We start from the raw sequence: 20,861 nt of genomic DNA on the forward strand, positions 1-20,861 counted from the left end.
CAAAAATCAACGTAAAACTACCAGATCTAGTTACTAGGCAGAAAGAAATAATAAGCAAGCTGAAACATAAAATAAAACCACAATAAACTTCATTGCATTCAAGATTATCACCCAAAAGATGTTTCAACTAAGTAGCTACTGGAATCCAAGTCAAAGGCAGGCAAAAACAAGTTCTTAAACTAAGAAATCTTAAAAACAAAGCAAGTAAAAGATTGTTTGGCTCATCGGAAACTGAAACTGGAGGAATTTCTGGAACTACGGCGGCTGGAATGAATCAGGCATGATGCTCCTCGCCGGCAGGTGGCCGGAATCTTCAAGTCAGGATGCTGGATTTAGATGGAACTAAGAGCTAGTGGAGCTATTCTCCTCAAAAGTGATGATAAGTCCTAAGTAAAGTGGTGTGTCGATTCCCCTTTTCTTTATGTTCAGCTCCTATTTATAGGGTGGCTTGCCCTAATTTCTAGGGCTTTCTCTTCATGTGGAATGACAATTTTGCCCTTCTTTAGATAGGTGATTATTCCAAGCAAGTCCTTCCTTCTCGTGTCCAGTTCTGTAGCATCCATCCTGACCAGTTTGCGTATTTTCTGCTCATACTGACCAGTTTGCACACTCTTCGCAGCTTTTTCACTCGAATTCCTTCTGAACCTTCCCTCCTGATTTAGTACTTCAACCTGCACACTTTAACAACTATTTTGCAGATATTATCCAATAAAGCACCTTATACTGACCAGTAACCAAGGCCTAGAATGCGACTTATCAAACTGCTCACACTTACCACATGCTTGTCCTCAAGCGTGAAGAACAAACATAAAGAAATAAGTCGAATTCTAGCCTGGTTACACCCCTGACCGACCTAAGACTCTAAAACTTGGACGCAAAGAAAAACACATAAACGACGGACAACACACATAAACAGACTCACAAGCACTTAAACACATTGAACGGGCTATATTTTCAACCATCCCTCCCCTTGGGATTAGGTGCAATCCGGCCTTAGACAGCCTTGAACTTCTGCCGCCCCCCTTTTCCTTCCCAGTCAGTATATCTGCTCGTCAAGATCACCCAAACTCTCGGCCAAACACCAGATTCGCTCAGTCGCTCATTCCTCACTAGGGATATTAGGACTGTTTTCTCTCAAAATGCTGAACCACAGAAGCTTCGGACTCAGATCTCACGTGCGGCTCCTGAAGGGCTTTAAGGTTTGTAACGGGGCTATTGGTTTGTAGTGTATGGGGTAGATGTTCCTAAGGCTCTAAGGTTCAAAAACTACTACTTTATTTCGATGTGGGGGAACTGTGTGCATTTGAGCTCTTGGCTGTTGCTTCTCTTTGGCTGGACGTTTTCTGATATTGGACTCCAACTGGTCAGTAGCTTCTTTGTGGCTTCGCCACCCTTATTCCTTCTTCTTTCTTTTTGTGGTCAAGTGTTTTTGACCATTTTCTTCAACATTTCTTTATGTGGCTTCGCCACCCTTATTCCTTCTTATATTTTTTTGGACCTGGAATTTCTCCTGATCGATTTTCTCCTTCCTTCTCGATTTCTTTTTCTAGTTGTTTTTTTCTTGTATGTCCTCCTGGCCAGTCGCCTTCTTGCCTTATGCCTCGCACACACAGTCCCAGTGGCTTGTGGGTTATATATTTGGGTATAGATTTGGCTAGAAAGAGGGGTTCTAAAGGATGGTTTTTTTTTTTTTTAAGATGGGGGGTTTCCTACTGCCTTCAGGACTTGCTACACGCAGTCACCTTACCCTAGGCATCATGTGGCAGGCACTCTTTTCTTTTCTAAATTGGTGGAAAGTGGTTCCACTTAGGCTTATAACTCACAATTTAAGAGGGCTTTTGTATCTGGCTCTAAGGATGAGTTTTTCTCTCATACTTGCGTCATCTATACTGACTAGGAGATACTAAGGGGGGTGGTTTCCATTGTCCAGCATGCCTTATCTCCCTCAATTCCCCTCACCGTCAGTTTGAGGCAGTTGAGTTTTAAGCCCGTGTTTTAACACATGTCCTAAAAAACAAAACTTAACCTAAACTGACTTACTAGGGACTGACACAACACATGACAACACATATATACAATTATACTGGCCATTATCTCCTCCTCCCACTTCATCCTTGCTTGCCTTCACGCAAGTTTAGTGAAGTGGAAAACAGGATGACCAGTATCCAACACATAGAAACACAAAAGACCAGAAAGCACATAATACATGGAAAACATATTATATATGAAACTTCTCACACTTAGACTATGTAATAGGCTAAGTGGGAGAAGAATAACGAACATAGAGAACACATAGACAATGTGGAACAAGAACTAATATGCAAAACATACTATGTCAACAAAAACTTCTCACACTTAGACTATGCAATAGGCTAAGTGGGAGAAGGTATAGGACTCACATAAAAAAAACACAAAACAAAGACAACTTCTAAACATCCTAAACACATATAAAGTTGTAAACCCTCTTCTTCTCACACTTAGACTATGGAATAGACTAAGTGTTATGAATGAGGGTATACGCATGCTAAAACATGTACCAAAAAAATTAACACAACTAGAAAAAAAACTCAAGTTTACTGAAAATAAAAAGAAAGCTAACTGGTCAGTTGGTAGGGTCGGTCATCTTCTCCTTTGGATCCTCTCTGGTTAGGAGCCTTGTGCAGTTTCCTTCTCGGGTTCCTTTGTTGGTACACATCAGGGTGTCACTCTTTTTCTTATGATTCTTGAAAGTCCCCTTGATTTTCCTCTTTTCCATGGGCCGCAGATGATGGTTGCTGGGGACCTTGCTCCCGATCAGTTTGGGCACTTGTCCCAGCTTCTTGATCATAATGGCCGATAGGACCACCCTGGGCTTCTTGGTCTCCTTCTTTTGCTTTGCTGCCCCATTGTCTTTCCTCTTTCTTTCTTGGTTGCATTTTCCTTCTTTATCTTGATTTTCCTGTAAGTCAGTTTCTGGTACTGGTGTCTCTTTCTGGGTAGCAGGGATGGCAAGTGGATTGTCGATGTTGGCCTCCTGTACTGGCTGGGCGAAAGTAGCAGTCGGGTTCTCCCCAGGTTTTGTAGGAGAACCCCCTTCCTGGATAGTAAGGGTCGATGACGGATGTCCAGCAACAGCAGGGGTCTCTGACTTGGTTGTATTATGTTTTGGATCCTCCCCAGGTTTTGTAGGAGGTCCACTATCTTCCTGGTCAGTATCAGTGTCCTTTCTCTTCTTTTTGTTGCAAGGAGTCTTGTCCTCCTCACTTGAGATCTCTACAAGATCATGAACCTTGCTGGGCCCCTTCTTTTTCCCAATCCTACGCCCGATGATTCGCCTCGATGCGCGCTTCATCCCTTGTTTTCTCTCTGCATTCTTCTCGGCCAGTAGGTGAGCCCAAGTGGCTCTAGCGAATCTTGACTTCCGACAAATAGTCTCTTCAATATCCTCTTCATCAGGTTCTTTGGTGGCTTCCCTTGAACTCTCTTCCAGACCCTGGTTGATTTGAGGTTCAGCAACTGGTTCAGTTTTATCAGGACCACTCCTCTTGATCAGTATGTCCTCCATATCCTTCGTCTTGCTTGATTCCCCAAATGACTCATTCCCTTCAAGCTCCTTGTATGATGTTCTTGACCACAATGTCACCTTGCTAACATTAGGCTTGTCATGTATGTGCACCATAACTGGGAGCCTTTCCGCATTCCCACAAATCTCGTTCATCGAACTGGCCAGGTAAGACAGTTGCTTATTCAACATGTCCATATTTTCTTTATGCTCTTTCTGGGCGTTTTGCATGCCTTGCACCACTTCATTATTTGACTGAAATTCACTCCTCATGGTTTGTTGGTAAGCAAGCATCTCTCCCATCATCTCTTCCATAGATCTTTCTGACTTGTTTTGGTGTGGGAAATGGTTAGGGTTTTGCTGATGGTGGGGATTATACTGGGTGTTAGGGTATGGGTGGTAGGAATAGTTTGGCTGATTTTGATGAGAGGGGTACTGGCCGAATTGGTTAGAGTTGTGGGATTGACTGTGATTGGGATTCAGGTGGTGTTGGTAGGGATATTGCTGGTGATGGGAGTTATACTGGCCGTTGGGATACGACTGGTAGTATGGATGGTTTTGGTTGTAGGGGTAGTTTGGCTGATTTCGGTATGAAGGGTACTGACTGAACTGGTTGGGGTAGTGATGCTGGTTAGGGTTAGAGTTTTGGTTTTGTGGGTTTTGGTTTTGGGGTTGTTGGTTCCTTCCTGACCAGTTAAACTGGTGGTCAGGGTTTGCTAGGCCACAGTTTGGGTTTTGGTTCGGATGGGAGTTATATTGGTTCTGACCTTGACCTTGGTTTTGATTCTGGTTCCCATCTCCCCAACGAAAGTTCGGGTGATCCCTCCATGGTGCATCCCGTTGCCTACCCTGGATCCAATTCCCACTTGAATTAAAGTAGCCGGCAGCATTGACCTGCTCCATACTGGCCAAGTCGTTTGGCTGATCATAGGTCAACCCTTGATTCCCTTGCTTTGCACCCTTGTAGCTCCCAGTTGAGGAAGGTGGTGGAGTGTTTTTCTCAATTGCACTCAGAAGTGTCTTCTTCAACTCCTCCATCTTCAAATCCATCTTCTGTTCAAGCTTCTGCTCCTGATCAGTAAACGAGGCACTTGCAACCCTTTCTCGGCTGTATCCATCCCTTGAATTGTCGTACTCCTTCTTTGCACTCAGTAGCTTCCCTAGGACCCTCTTCGCTTCGCTGACCCGTAGTTGCGTGAAGCTTCCTCCGGACGATGAGTTTACAAGATCCTTGGTTGCCTTGTTCATCCCCTCATAGAAGGTATGGTGTATCTCAATATCCGTCATGCGATGGTTCGGACATGCATCCAACAGACCCATGTATCTTGACCAGTACTGAGTAAGGGTCTCATCATAACTTTGTGTAACTCTTCGAATTTTTTCTCTTAGTGCGCTTGTCCTGGCCGCTGGGAAGAACTGATCCAAGAACATCATCTTGAAGTCAGACCAGGTTCTGATACAATTTGGTGGCAGCCTCTTGAACCAAGTATTCGCCTCCCCTTTTAGGGCAAGGGGAAGGGCCTTCAGTCTGTAATCATTTTCGCTCGACCCCGCTGGCCGCTTTTGAGCCTTGCAGATTTTGCAAAATTCATGCAAGAACTCGTATGGGTTGTCACAACTCCTCCCCAAGAACACAGGCAGGACGGCCATAATACGAGGCTTCACGTAGACTGCTTCTTGACCTAGGGTCATGACGATTGCTTGCGGTGGTTCACCATCCAAGTGGGCGTACAATGAGCTTATCTCGGGATCATCTTCCTGGTCGTCAGCCTTGTTGGCTTTCTCATCTTCAGCTGCGGATATTGATTCCGGTTCACTCTTGATGGCTGTGCCGCGATCCTCCTCATCGCTCGCATCCAAGTCAACAGGCAAGGCAGTGGTTAATTCTGAATGAGTGGTGACTGGATTCACCCCTTCTTCCTTTGGCCAGTTGGACTCAGTTTCATTTAACTGCGGAACACAAAAAATAAAGAAAAGTTTATCTACAATATTTACACCAAAATTCTTAACAAAACTCCTCATAAACTAATAAACAAAAGAAAAGAAAAATAATTAACTATATGTACACCAAAATGTCATGCAACAAATGTATGCAAAAACGCCATCCATCCCCGGCAACGGCGCCATTTGATAGGAGTGAAAAGATGAGACTATGACTCTGTGTGTGTGTGTCAGCTGGCCAGGAGGGTACCTAGATCTAGCTGTGTCGTTGGGTCTGTGTCTATCTTCCCTATCAACAAAAAAATACCTCAACCCACTTCTACTGGCTAGTATAGTGGAGTAAGGGTCGAATCCCACAGAGATGGATGTAGGCGAGATACACTTGCGATGACATTCTGGGAGCGGTTGGTTAGCTACCACGCTTTTTGGGGTTGAGTTTTACCTAGTCGGAAAATGAAATGGAACCTATACCCCTCCTGACCAGTAGGTCAGGGTGGGCTCTAAATGCTGCGTGCTAAGAGAAATTAAAGTGCGTGTACGAGTGTGTATGTGAGAAGCTACTAGACAAAACTTACTAAAAATGACTAGACAAAAGGTAAACAGAATCAAAGGACATGCTGGCAGACTGTCTCCTGGGTGTGCAGAAAAGCTGAAAAAGTGCAAGTACAAAAGCAAAAAGCAACAAAAGCAACACAAGTGGTCCCACTCTTTGATTGTGACATTATCTTCTTCACCAAGCTAAACAACAAGATCTAAAAAACTCCATTGATGAATGATCAAGCTTGAAAATTCGAAAATGCAATATTTAACCTGAAATCGAGAACGAAAGCTAAGAAAACTGAGATCTACGCAAACTGGTCAGCGGGACAAGGTGACAGAAGCAAGCAGAAACGATTCTCATGCATTTTTGAGGACCTTAACCCGATTAAAACCTGTAAACACTCTAAGAAAACCTTGATCTAACTAAGCAAAGCAGATTCAAGCACTTAAACAACAAAAATCAACGTAAAACTACCAGATCTAGTTACTAGGCAGAAAGAAATAATAAGCAAGCTGAAACATAAAATAAAACCACAATAAACTTCATTGCATTCAAGATTATCACCCAAAAGATGTTTCAACTAAGTAGCTACTGGAATCCAAGTCAAAGGCAGGCAAAAACAAGTTCTTAAACTAAGAAATCTTAAAAACAAAGCAAGTAAAAGATTGTTTGGCTCATCGGAAACTGAAACTGGAGGAATTTCTGGAACTACGGCGGCTGGAATGAATCAGGCATGATGCTCCTCGCCGGCAGGTGGCCGGAATCTTCAAGTCAGGATGCTGGATTTAGATGGAACTAAGAGCTAGTGGAGCTATTCTCCTCAAAAGTGATGATAAGTCCTAAGTAAAGTGGTGTGTCGATTCCCCTTTTCTTTATGTTCAGCTCCTATTTATAGGGTGGCTTGCCCTAATTTCTAGTGCTTTCTCTTCATGTGGAATGACAATTTTGCCCTTCTTTAGATAGGTGATTATTCCAAGCAAGTCCTTCCTTCTCGTGTCCAGTTCTGTAGCATCCATCCTGACCAGTTTGCGTATTTTCTGCTCATACTGACCAGTTTGCACACTCTTCGCAGCTTTTTCACTCGAATTCCTTCTGAACCTTCCCTCCTGATTTAGTACTTCAACCTGCACACTTTAACAACTATTTTGCAGATATTATCCAATAAAGCACCTTATACTGACCAGTAACCAAGGCCTAGAATGCGACTTATCAAGATGGCTCAACTTTAGCAACCAGGGACAGTAGAATAGTCCTTTGTAATAGCGTAACGCCTTCTCGTAGGGCAGCGGAGTTGTATGCCGAACAAGTTTTAATAAATGAAATCTTCATTTCGCTTCTATCACTGCGTATTTACAGCTCAGCGAAAAAATTTCATCGTGCTCGTCCTCGGTCTTATGAAGTAAACTTCTTTGACCGGACTCGTCCTCGGTCTTATGAAGTAAGCTCCTTTGACCGGACTCGTCTTTGGTCTTATGAAGTAAACTTCTTTGACCGGACTTGGTCCTCGGTCTTATGAAATAAACTTCTTTGACCGGACTCGTCTTTGGTCTTATGAAGTAAACTTCTTTGACCGGACTCGTCTTTGGTCTTATGAAGTAAATTTCTTTGACCGGACTAAGCTTGTGTCCTAATTTGGCGAGTTTTATCGCTCGGATCGGACTTTCCCTTGTCCTAATTTGGGGATCGGACTTTCCCTTGTCCTAATTCGGCGAGTTTTATCGCGTGGATCGGACTTTTCCTTGTCCTAGTTCGGCGAGTTTTATCGCGTGGATCGGACTTTCCCTTTGTTGCAGTTCGTTTCAGACGAACTGCTTGTTTCTTAAGCTGAATTGTGGTCTTGTATCCTCCTTAGAAGCTTGGACTCACAATCGTTGGCTTATATATGTTCTAAAAAGGGGATCAGCCTTCGAAGAACAAGATACCTCAGTAACATTTGTAAGAGACGACACACACACAGACAGACAAAACGCATATAGACAAACAAAACGCACATAGACGAACAAAACGCACATAGACAAACATGAAAAACAAGTAAAAAACAAGGAAAGCACATACCCCTAGGACCGAACTAGACACAAGACTGACTGACCGGACTGTCTCTTACAAATGGAACTTCTTGAGGTTGGAAATGTACCATGTTCGGGGTACTTGTTCTCCTGACATGTGAGTCAATTTGTAAGACCCTTTGCCGAGGACTTCTGATACCCGATATGGACCTTCCCATGTGGGTTCGAGTTTGCCCAGCTTTTCTGCTCGGCTTACTTCATTGTTTCTCAAGACGAGATCTCCCACTTGAAATTGCAGCTTTTTCACCCTTTGGTTATAATACCGGGCTACTTGCTCCTTGTACTTGGCTGCTTTTATGCAGGCCAATTCTCTTCTTTCTTCGGCCAGATCTAGTTCGGCTCTTAGTCCGTCATCATTCATTTCTGAGGAGAAATTTAGAGTTCGGGGACTGGGTACGCCGATCTCAACCGGAATCACGGCTTCAGTGCCGTACACCAGACTGTACGGAGTTTCACCGTTGGAGGTTTTGGGTGTAGTTCGGTAGGACCATAGGACTTGAGGGAGATTTTCTACCCATTGTCCTTTGGCTTGTTCTAACCGAGCTTTTAACCCTTTCACCAAGATACGGTTTGTTACCTCCGTTTGTCCGTTTGCTAGTGGGTGGGAGACCGAAGTGAACCGCTGTTGAATATTCAGCTCTTGGCACCAATTCTTGAATGTCTTGTCGGTGAACTGAGTCCCATTATCCGAAATGAGGATGTGGGGTATGCCAAATCGGCACACTATGTTCTTCCAGACGAAATCCAATGCCTTCGAGCTCGTTATCGTAGCTAATGGTTCAGCCTCCACCCACTTCGTGAAGTAATCCACGGCAACGATAAGGAATTTCATTTGCCGAGGAGCTTGTGGTAGTGGTCCTACTATGTCTATGCCCCATTGCATAAAAGGCCAAGGGCTTTGCATAGCACATAGATCGGTCTGCGGCATCCTTGGGATATTTGCATGAATTTGGCACTTCGTACATGTCTTGACGAGCTGCACTGCTTCTTGTACCAAAGTTGGCCAATAATATCCCCATCTCAGAACTTTTTTAGCTAAAGCTCTAGCTCCGATGTGGCTACCGCAAGATCCTTCATGAACTTCTCTAAGGATGTAGTCCGTCTCTTCTGGTCCTACACATCGCAATAACGGTTGAAGGTAGGACTTTCTGTATAGGACTCCTTTATGAAGTTCATACCGAAGTGCTCGGCATGTGATTTTCCGAGCTTCTCTCTTATCCTCGGGCAGTTGTCCTTGATCTAGATACTGTAAGATCGGCGTCATCCAGTTCGGCGAGCTGGTTACTGAATGTACCTCAGCTTCATCAATGCTTCGGTGTAGTAATTCCTCCACCTTTGAGCTCGGATATGAGGCCAACTTACTTAAAGTATCTGCTCGGCTGTTTTCCGCTCTGGGAATGCGGATTATCCGAAAATAAGAGAAACTTCGGCTAATGCTTTGCGCTTTGTCCAAGTATTTTTTCATCCTCTCATCTCGGGCTTCACTTGTACCCAGCATGTGATTCACTATGACTTGTGAATCACAATGAATTTTGAGAGATTTGACAAATAGACTTTGCGCTAATTGAAGTCCGGCAAGGAGGGCTTCGTATTCGGCTTCGTTATTAGTAGTTGGGAATAAGAACCGAAGTGAATAAGTTACCTCGTGTCCGTCGGGAGCGATAAGTAGAATACCAGCTCCACTTCCCGTCTTATTCGAAGCTCCATCTACGAATCCACTCCAGCAGTCCGGCGGTTCTACTTCGGATTCTTGGGGCTGTGTTAGTTCGTCATTGGCAGGATTTTTCTGTTCGGCAATAACAGGGATTGCTTGATCGAACTTTGCTTCTGCAAGAAAATCTGCCAAGGCTTGTCCCTTGATGGCTTTCCGAGGTAGATATTCTATTGAGTGTTCTCCCAACTCTATGGCCCATTTGGCGATTCTGCCTGATGCTTCTGGCTTGGTCAAAACTTGCCGAAGTGGCAGATCGGTTAAGACGCATATCTTGTGAGCATAGAAGTATGGCCGCAGTCTCCTTGCTGCATTTACTAACGCCAGAGCAATTTTTTCCAGAGGTTGATACCTTGTTTCTGGACCTCTTAATGCTCGGCTTGTAAAGTAGATGGGAAGCTGCTTTAGGCCTTCTTCTCGTACAAGCACCGCGCTAATGGTTTGATCTGATGCCGCTAAGTATAAGAATATCACTTCGGCATCTGTTGGAGCAGAGAGAATTGGAAGCTTGGCTAAATAACTTTTGAGCTCGTCAAAAGCCTTTTTCTGCTCGGCTCCCCACTCAAACTTTGGTGCCTGTTTCAGCACTTTGAAGAACGGTAGTTGCTTTTCGGCTGCTTGGGAAAGGAATCTATTCAGTGCGGCTAGACATCCAGTTAGTCTTTGCACATCATGTATGGACTTCGGCATCGCCATGTTCTGAACAACTTGAACTTTTGAGGGATTTGCCTTGAGTCCGTCCCTTGAAACCCAACAACCCAGAAACTTTCCCGAATCTACCAAAAAGGTACATTTTTGGGGATTGAGTTTGAGGTTGGCTTTTTTGAGCACGTCGAGGGTGGATTTGAGGTTGTCTTCGTACTCCGAAGTGCTTCTGCTTTTGACGACTATGTCGTCAACATACACTTCAACCTCTTTTCCGATCAAATGCCGAAAGAGCTTATCTACCATCCTTTGATATGTGGCTCCGGCATTCTTTAAACCGAATGGCATCTTTTTATAAGCAAAGATGCCGAAGTCAGTAATGAAAGCCGTTTTTGAAGCATCATTCTCATCCATTAAAACTTGGTGGTAGCCTTTGTATAAATCAAGAAAACAGAAAATTTCGAAGCCGATCAAAGCTTCTACTTTTTTATCTATGTTCGGAAGGGGATAGCAATCTTTAGGACAGTGCTTGTTTAGATCGGTAAAATCTATGCACATCCGCCATCCTCCTTCTTTTTTCTTGATCATCACAGGATTGGCCACCCAAGAAGGATATTTCACCTCGAATAATACATCCGCTTTCAGTAATTGGCGGACTTCGTCATGGATGACTTGATTTCTTTCTGCCGCAAAGAGTCTTTGCTTCTGTTTTATAGGCCGGACTGAAGGATCAATATTTAACCGATGAGTGATTACCTCAGGGGGCACTCCGGTCATGTCCAACGGAGACCATGCAAAGACATCTTTGTACTCCTTGAGGAGCTGGATGGTCTTTTCCCGGAGTAGAGGCGTTCCCGCGAAACCGATCTTGACCGTTCTGGATGGATCATCTTCGTATAACTGAACGGTCATTGAGTTCGACTCTGGTGTGACTTCGGTCATTTCGCTTGCCTCAGACTCCGGCTGCTGTGATTGCTATGCTTGATGATGCCGATCTGATTGCTCGGCACTTTTAAGCGCAATCTGCAGACACTCTTTTGCTCTCTTTTGATCACCTCGGATGACCGCTATCCCACCTTTAGTGGGAATCTTGATGGTGAGGTGATAAGTAGAGCAAACGGCCCGAACTGCGTTGAGCCAGTCTCTTCCCAAGATGATGTTGTACGGGGACCGAGCTTTTACCACAAAGAACTCGATCATCGTACTGGAGCTTGTAGGCGCTTTTCCCACCGTGATCGGAAGGCTGATAATACCTTCAGGGCGGGTGTCCTCCTGGGCGAAACTTTTCAGAGGAAGTGGAGCCGGACTGAGCCGAGCTGGATCCACTTCTAGTTTATCGAAACATTCTTTAAAAAGAATGCTGACTGACGCTCCGGTATCCACAAACACTCTGTGGATCAGTTTGTTTGCCACTCCGGCTTGGATGACAATAGCGTCTTGATGAGGAGAGATGGCCGGGACGGGATCTGCATCTGAAAATGTAATCACTTCGTCCTGCTTCAGCCTTTTATGCGTTGGCTCCTCTCGATTGAAGCCTCTGCGCTCTGACTTCAGGGACGATTTAGTCTTCCCGGCAGGGAGAGCATCAATAGTCAGGATTACTCCATCATATTGCAGCTCGTCATCGTCTTCGGGGTCCTGTTGCTTTTTCAGATCCTGAGGAGCGCAGTTTGCACCTCTCTGCTTTTTGTTCTTTTTCGGCTGCTTGCTTTGGTATTTTTTTAACGTCCCTGCTTTCACAAGAGCATCAATACCTGCAGCCAAATGTCGGCACTCCTCGGTATCGTGACCGTGGTCTTGATGGAAGGAGCAATATTGATCCTGAGGTCGACGCGCGGCCGATTTCGTCATCCGCTTTGGTTTTTCGAACATATCGGAATGCAGTTCGAAAATTTCCGCTCTCGACTTGTTCAATGGTACGAACTGAGCGGGCGGCTTCTCAGGATTGAGACGTGGCCCCAATCAGTCTTGCACCGGAGCCCTTTGAATCCTTTCAAAAGGAGTTCGGCGAGGATGTCCCTGATCGCCAAAAGGAGTTCGGCGAGGATGTCCCTGATCGCTATGATCGGGCTTCCTCCTGTCTCCTCGGGATGAGCTGTCTAGAGACCGTTTGCGACGGTCTGCCTCATCGGCACGAGAGAACTGGTCCGCAATGTCCCACATCTCTTGAGCTGTTTGCGGACTGCATTCCACGAGCTTTCTGTAGAGAGCTCCGGGCAGGATTCCATTTTGGAATGCCGAAATGACAAGTAGATCATTGAGATCATCTACTTGTAGGCATTCCTTGTGGAATCTCGTCATAAAGTCGCTGATCTTTTCGTCGCGACTTTGACGTATAGAAAGCAGCTGAGCCGAAGTGATTCGGGCTTCCGCTTTCTGAAAGAACCTCCTGTGGAAAGCATCCATTAGATCTCGGTAAGATCTAATGCTGCCTTGGGGGAGGCTATCGAACCACCTTCTTGCGTTCCCGATAAGCAGCTCGGGAAACAGCTTGCACATATGGACCTCATTGAGACCCTGGTTCGCCATGTTATACTGATAGCGTCCCAGGAAGTCATGAGGATTCTCTAACCCGTCATAAGTCATCGACGGAGTTCGGTAGTTCTGTGGCAAGGGAGTTCGGGTGATATCATCCGAGAACGGAGTCTTCAATGCTCCGTACATGGCGAACCCGACATCTCTTCGGTATGGAGGAGATGGAGTTCTCCTGTGATTCCGGTACCGAGGAGGAACAGGAACATGTCGGGGTTGAGGATTCTTCTTCCTGGAAGACACAGCACTACTGCGGTAGTGACTTTCATGTCTGGATGAGGAGGGAGAATCCACCGTTTTCGTCTCCGGCTTTTGGCTCTTTTGCAGGAAAATTAAGAACTCTTCCTGCTTCTCGGCCAAAAACAATTTGACAGCTTCGTTCAAATCGGGCTGCTGGGAAGACTCGGTGCGATGAGTCTTTGAGCGGCTTGTTCCTTCTCCGTGAGAACTGGAAGTAGATTTCTCCCGAGGCTGTTTTCCAGACCTGCGGGCTGGACTAGCTTCCTCAGGGTTATCACGAACGGTATTATGGGTGTTATGTGATCTGGTATGCATTTTTTTTTTTTTTTTTTTTGGGTGGAAAAAGGGGTCAAAAATTCGCTTTATCACAAATTTGGTTCTCTGTTTCCCACAGACGGCGCCAGTGATGGTTTGGCGAATTTTTGATGGTAACAAATGCGGGTGAAAAATATAGATCACGACACAAGGAATTACGTGGTTCGATTTACTGAGGTAAATCTACGTCCACGGGAAGAAAGGAGGGCAAGATTGTATTGCTTGATCTGGTTTACAGCTTACAAATACAGACTTGCTATATGATATTTGATGTCTAGAGCCCCTTTTCTATCTGATCTAAGTTCTATTTATACATTGAACTAAGATCGTGGCTTGCATCACCACTAACTAGGTCGTGGCTTGCATCACCACTAACTAGGTAGTGGATGTCGTGGAGGTCATGAGATCCTGCATGGGTCCACTATCTCTTTGTTTGGTCCGCTATCCTGCATGAGATCCTGCATGAGTTGACACCACTAAATAGATCGTGTAGTGGAGGTCGTGGAGGTTCTGCATGAGTCCACTATCTCCCAGTTCGGTCGAATACTGAGACCGAACTTCTGAACTATGACCGAGCAGCTTTTGCCGATCTGAGAGTAGAGCTTGATTGGTCGGCTTTTACCGAGCTGTAGGCTGGGGCCGAACTCTTTGGTAATGCCGAACTGATTGGTCGGCTTTTACCGAGCTGTAGGCTGGGGCCGAACTCTTTGGTAATGCCGAACTGATACTCTTCCTTGGGCTTTGGGCTGATGGGCCGTCACTGCTATTGGGCTTGTTTAGTACGTACCCCATCACTCATATACGTTATACAAAGATATACTTAATGGAAACTAAAAAAATACTACTTGGCTGTTTCATTACATATTTTATTACTACCAAATACCAATAAAATAGTATTATAAGAAAAACACAGCTTGACAGATCAGGATAATTAATAACTATGGACTTCTCAAGTTCATGAAGATAACACTCGGAAGCATAAAACATTCACTATGTGTTTCATTAACATTAATCTAGATACAACATCAATTAGATATATCTTCCATCAACCACAACAAAACAACGCCAAGCAGAAATAGTCAAGATGTTCGACCATGTGGGCGGGCTTGGCGAGTCTCTTTAGGTGGTTTGCCCAGGTCTGATGGTTCTGTGATGGTAGGCCTAACAGAGAGGCAGCTCATGATCGGGTCCGAGCCCCTATCAATTCCCCCTCCTATCGAAACTGCCTAGGCGGATATGAAAAAACTGTAACAGAGCTGAGTACGACTCATGAATTGTACAACTCATCGTTTAAAAACTCAAAACTGAAGCAATATATGATTCTTCTATACATGGTTGTTTGAGGCATCACAAATTGATTCATTCAATCATCATCACTTTCTAACCAAGAAACAAACAATTGATGGTTTGTAGAGGATCAGAATCCAACAATAAAATAAAAATACAGAGTTAAAAATCTAAACTAAGGGATTGCAGTCAAACAAGCAGTGCCATAGGCAATCCATCGGGTCTTCCGGGTGCAGATGGTCGGCAGCACACAGCCAGGGCGCTTGAGCCATTCCTGGGTGGATAGATCGTACATAAAAAGTTGATCCATGTGGCAAGTTGTATCAAGAGATAGCATAAGCAAGTCTTTGTTACCCAGACAGCTCATACTAACATTCTTCTTTCCATAAAACTCCAAGCACCACATGTTTGGCATTCTGTCGACTTCCTTCCACTGCAGAGTCGTCATCCCCAACTCCCATACGCATACACATTCGCATGACGCTGCATCCTCCTTCAGCAGCCCCACCAGCATGATCCTGCCCCCGCTCTCCACCAATGCACAATCATACAGAGTCTGGTGAGGAGGAATGGGTACTACGTACTGCCTCCACATCCCGGTGTCCACCTCATACGACAGGAGCCCGTCCGGCTTTGACCGCATGAAATACAGCCTCCCCTCAATTGCAACCACCCCACACGTGAACAACGTGATCCCTAGTGGAAGCTTGATACTCGGGGGCATGCTTCCTGGACTAATCCAAAAGTTATTTGCAGAGTCGTACACTTGGTAGCCCCCTTCACTACCAACACAAAGGATCTTATACCCACCATTCGGCGTCTGCGTCATCCCTATAGCTGCATCATCCCACAACAGCTTCACAGACCTCTCTGGCAACTCCTTGAATGACCTTGTCAGAGGGTTACACACGTAGAAGCTTCTGTGGCTGAAGTCAACTAAGCAGATGAGACCTCCAGCTGATGCCATTGGAAATAGGGCTGCTTTGGTTGGCAAAGCAGGGACAGTTGGATGGTGCCACTTGTTCGATGAAGGATCGTACATTGCTCCCGTTCCCGTATATGTGTTATCGAAGGTGATGGCATAGAACCAAGGCTTAGCATGCTTTACTTGGCCACATTGCTGGGAGAAGCTTTCAGAAGTAAGCAATGAATTCCACTCCCTACAAACTGAACGGAACCGGAAAAACCTTGCTAGTACACCTTCAAACAGATCCTCAGGAAAATCTTTCCAGATCTCATTTTCCATGATTTCATCTGCTTTTCCAATTTCACTAACTCGCCCCTTTCTACCTTTCTTTGAGGCTCTAGATTCAACCATTTTTGTACTATTTCTCAGACTCTCAGTGGATTCATAGACAATTCACAAAAATATTTGTATTGATCATAAAGTCTTTATTTATATAGGCCCTAAATCTAAGACGTGAGTAGATACTGTAAAACTTTAACCCTAATCTGGAATGGAAAGAAAATCAAAGAACAACTTTCCATATATTTATTCTAATTAACTAGGAAATCAAATAAATATCAAAACAATTTATGCAATTTAATATGTATATATATATAAATTAGTGATCAAGATATAACTAATTTTAAGTGTATAACTATAGATCAAATCTCAGCCACACATCTTAATGGAACAAATATTATTTATTTTAATAATATAAAATAGGCCAAGGGTATTTTTGGAAATTACATTATGAAATTTAAATATGCGATCAAATTACGCGGTTTTCATTCTCTCCTTCCAAATCTGTAATCCTTTCTTTCTCCTTCCAAATCTGCGATCAAATCTCCTTCGATTTCCTTCCAAATTTCCTTCCAAATCTGATCACTTCATTCAAATCGCGATTGAATTCAATTCGACGCGATTCAATTCGTTCATCGTTATTCAATCCGTTCATCGTGATTCAAATCAATGGATTCAATTATGAGGTCGGACGAAGATTATTTCGATTCCGATTCATCATCTTCAGGAGAGGAAGCTGAGACTTCTAAAGGTAATCATTATTCGTTCACTTCTATAACAATTACGGTCGATCATGATTAGAGTGACGAAGTTAAAGTTCGTGTTTGTTCTCATCATGATTAGAGTGACGAAGTTGATGTTCAAATACGTTAGAGTGATGTATTTATATGTTAAAGTGATGTATATAGGCTTTAATTGAAGCATGTGTGTTTTGTGAATTGAAGAGTGCACTGTGTTCCAAGGTTTAAGTGATGTGTCTTTAATTTTTTGCTATAGTGATGTATTTTATTAACAACAGTAAAGTAAAATCATGCTTAGAGTGATGTTTTCCATGGTTAAGTGATGTTTCTTTGATTTTTTGCTATAGTGATGTATGTTGTTAATAACAGTGAAGTAAATGCATGGTTAGAGTGAAGTGTTTTGTTAACAACAGTGAAGTAAAATAATGCTTAGAGTGATGTTCTCCACGGTTAAGTGATGTTTCTTTGATTTTTTTCTATAGTGATGTATGTTGTTAACAACAGTGAAGTAAATGCATGGTTAGAAACAATGAAGTAAGATCATGCTAAGAGTGATGCGTTTTGTAAACAACAGTGAAGTAAAATCATGTTAAGAGTAATGTGTTTTGTAAGGTTTAGGGTTTAGGGTTTAGGGAGTGATGTTTCCCACGTTTAAGTGATGTTTCTTTGATTTTTTGCTATAGTGATGTATGTTGTTAATAACAGTGAAGTAAATGCATGGTTAGAGTGAAGTATTTTGTTAACAACAATGAAGTAAAATCATGCTAATAGTAATGTGTTTTGTTAACAACAGTGATGTAAGATCATACTAATAGTGATGTGGTTTGTAAACAACAATGAAGTAAAATCATGCTAAGAGTGATGTGTTTTTCTTATAGTGGTTTACGTACCAAAATGCCCCGATGAATTGAAACCAAAAATTGGACAAAGTTTCATTACCATTGATCGTGCATTGGACTTCTATAACAATTATGCTCGATATGTTGGGTTTGACACCCGTAAAAAGGGATCGAAAAAGGAAAAATATGTCATTACCTGGATTTACGTGGTGTGTAGCCGAGAAGGTACAAAGCAAAAAAAGAGTGAACAATCTGAGGTGAAACGCAAGCGTTCTTCTGTTAAGTGTTATTGTAATGCTAAAGTGTCTTGGAAGTATTTTATGGGTGTTGGTTATGTTATACAAAGTTTCGTTGAAGAACATAATCACGAGATGGTTGAGGAACGCCTAAGCGTTTTATGAAGTAACCGCAATTTGGATTTAGTCCATCAGAAATTCATCCTCGATTGTGCTAATGCAAACATTGGTCCAACTTTAAGTTTTAGCTTACTTAAAGAAGTGCTTGGTGGATTAGATTATGTAGGGTGTACTGTTTTAGAAGTGTGCAACTATAGACGTGACCTTAGAGCATACGTGGAAGGAGCTGATGCACAAATGTTATTAAACGAGATGCGAAGGAAGAATGAGCTTTGTAGTGCATTTACATATGAGTACGAGGTCAACTTAAAGGATAGGATGACACGATTGTTTTGGTGTGATCCTACTGCCAAGAGAAACTATCATTTGTATGGTGATATTGTTTCGTTTGATACGACATACTCAACAAATAGGTATGCGCACACTAATTACTATTTCTCACTTCAGTGAAGTATATTGTGCATTACAGTGATGTAAATTGTGCATTATAGTGATGTATATTTCTGCATGCTTATAGTGAATTATTTTTCGTTTTATTGAAGTATATTGTTCATATAGTGAAGTATATTCTACATGCCTTATAGTGATTTTAATATGTAGGTATTGTATGATATTTGCTCCTTTTACGGGCAAGGATAATCAGTGGCGGATCCAGGGGGCAGGTGGGGGCGGTCGCCCCTACCCGACCGTCCGGAGAGCCTAAATTTTTCATTGAATCAAGCCGAAAATAGCATATCCGCCCCCTCCGTAGAGTGTAGAACTATTTTTGTTTCCAATAAATGTCATATAAAATGTAGTAGTTCAATGGTTTGGTTGTTGGATTTTTAACTAAGATGTCTAGGGTTCAATCCTCAACAAAAACATATTTTTTTTCATTTTTTATTTTATCCATTCATATTTCTTCTTATTATCAAAATAATACCTTTAAATACTTTATGTAATCTAAACTTTTACTAAGTTGCATATATTATGGTGTTATATTTATTCTTTAGTTAAAATCATTTTTAATCTTGTGTTAAAGTCTTTATTATCCTATAGTACTTATAATTTGATCCATGCATCTTAATTATTCTCTATGTAACAAAATAAACATTTTAAATATTTTTGAAATATAAATATTTAGTGCTCTACTTATACCACTTTTGTATATAATATTTACAGTGATTTAAAATGTACATATATTTACAATAATTTTATATTTTAAAATGAATAATACATATTTGCAAGCTAAAGCATGTTTATATTTATATATTTTTTATTTTAAAATGAATAATACATATTTGCAAGCTGAAGCATGTTTATATTTTATTAATGAAGCTAGTGCTACTTAAATATTAATATAATATTTATTTATTTTATTATTAAAAATAATATTAAATTAAATATTTAATATTTAAATATAAGTTCCGCCCCCGCCATTTTCAGGTCCTGGATCCGCCACTGAGGATAATCATGGTCGCCCTATGACATTTGCTGCTGGCCTTTTGTCCAAGGAAAATGCCAACTCCTTTTCATGGTTATTTAACCAATTTGTAAAGTGTATGGGTGTGACTCACAAACTCATTGTAACCGACCAAGACTTAGGAATGAAAGTTGTTGTTGAGGAGGTCCTTGTCAATACAAGACACCGGTGGTGTATGTGGCACGTTATGAATAAAGTTGTTGACAAATTGCCAAAGAACATGCTTGGTAGTGAACAACTAAAGAAGGAACTGAATGCATGTGTATGGTCGGAGTTGATAGAACCTGATGCATTTGAGGAAACTTGGCATGCTATAATGAAAAGATATGGGCTGGCCAATAATGACTGGTTTTCATCAATGTTTGCATCCAGAAGGTTTTGGGTTCCAGCCTTTTTCCGTGATTTTCCAATGAGTTCGTTGATAAAGACAACCTCTTTGTCTGAATCACAGAATAACTTTTTTAAAAGGTACTCAAAGTCTCGGGCTAACCTTATGAAATTTTATATGAACTATAACCATGCTCTGGAGACTCAAAGAAGTAATAGCGCAAAGCTTGAATACTATGATTCAACAAAAGTGCCTATTTTGCGAACAGAATTGGAAATCGAGAAACATGCATCAACAATATATAGTGGTAGTGATTATAATGCAATTCAAGAAGTGATAGTTTATGCATGTTTCTCTTTGTCTTGTGCAACCCTAGGAGTGTCTACCAATAGAGAGATTGAAGTATATAACGTAAAGGACAAGGATTCAAACTCATGGACAGTGACTTACTCCATTGGTGATGATACCTATTTTTGTGGATGCAAAAAGTTTGAGAGACTTGATCTATTGTGCAGTCATATATTTTGTGTGTTGAAATATAAGTTCGTTAAGTTGATACCCGAGAAGTTGCGTGGAGGGAGATGGTTGAAGTCACAGTTTGTAAAGCTAATACATGGAGGTTTTTGTGATGATCAAGAAATACACCTTGTTGTGGACAAGAAGAAGATTGCATTTAAAAACTTGTATGCATTATTCATTGAAACAACACAAAGTATTGAAGGGAACATTGATCAAATCAATGCATTTGCTGCAATTATGGAAGAAGGTAAGAAGCAGCTTCTCGGAGAAGGTGTTATTCTGTCTGATTGAGAACTTCTATGGCTCACAAGTTCCGAACTTTATTGAAGTTCATCCTCCTGATGTTGTTAGTACAAAGGGAAGTGGAAGTAGGAAGAAATCAAAGAATGAGTCGGCAATGAAGTTAGCAATGAAACCAGGTCGAAAGTGTGGAAACTGTCATGAGATTGGACACCATGATTCTAGGAACTGCAAAAAGGTTAATGAGAAGGTAAATCAGAGGCGGTGAGGATTTGGACATAAATAGTTCACTTTGTAGCCTTTTTAGAGCAT

At 42.3% G+C, this 20,861-nt stretch overlaps 2 protein-coding genes across 2 annotated transcripts; one reads left to right on the forward strand and one right to left on the reverse strand.

Moving 5' to 3' along the window:
- Positions 1-14,994: 14,994 nt before the first annotated feature.
- Positions 14,995-16,137, reverse strand: LOC121754400 (F-box only protein 6-like). Its single transcript, XM_042149763.1, has one exon. It carries the CDS (start codon positions 16,135-16,137, stop codon positions 14,995-14,997), a length of 1,143 nt encoding a protein of 380 aa, XP_042005697.1.
- Positions 16,138-19,649: 3,512 nt separating this feature from the next.
- LOC121754401 (protein FAR1-RELATED SEQUENCE 5-like) lies at positions 19,650-20,600 on the forward strand. Its single transcript, XM_042149764.1, has one exon. The coding sequence runs from the start codon at positions 19,650-19,652 to the stop codon at positions 20,598-20,600; it is 951 nt and encodes a 316-aa protein (XP_042005698.1).
- Positions 20,601-20,861: the final 261 nt, after the last annotated feature.

Source organism: Salvia splendens, chromosome 11, assembly GCF_004379255.2.
Source record: "Salvia splendens isolate huo1 chromosome 11, SspV2, whole genome shotgun sequence".
NCBI lineage: Eukaryota > Viridiplantae > Streptophyta > Magnoliopsida > Lamiales > Lamiaceae > Salvia > Salvia splendens.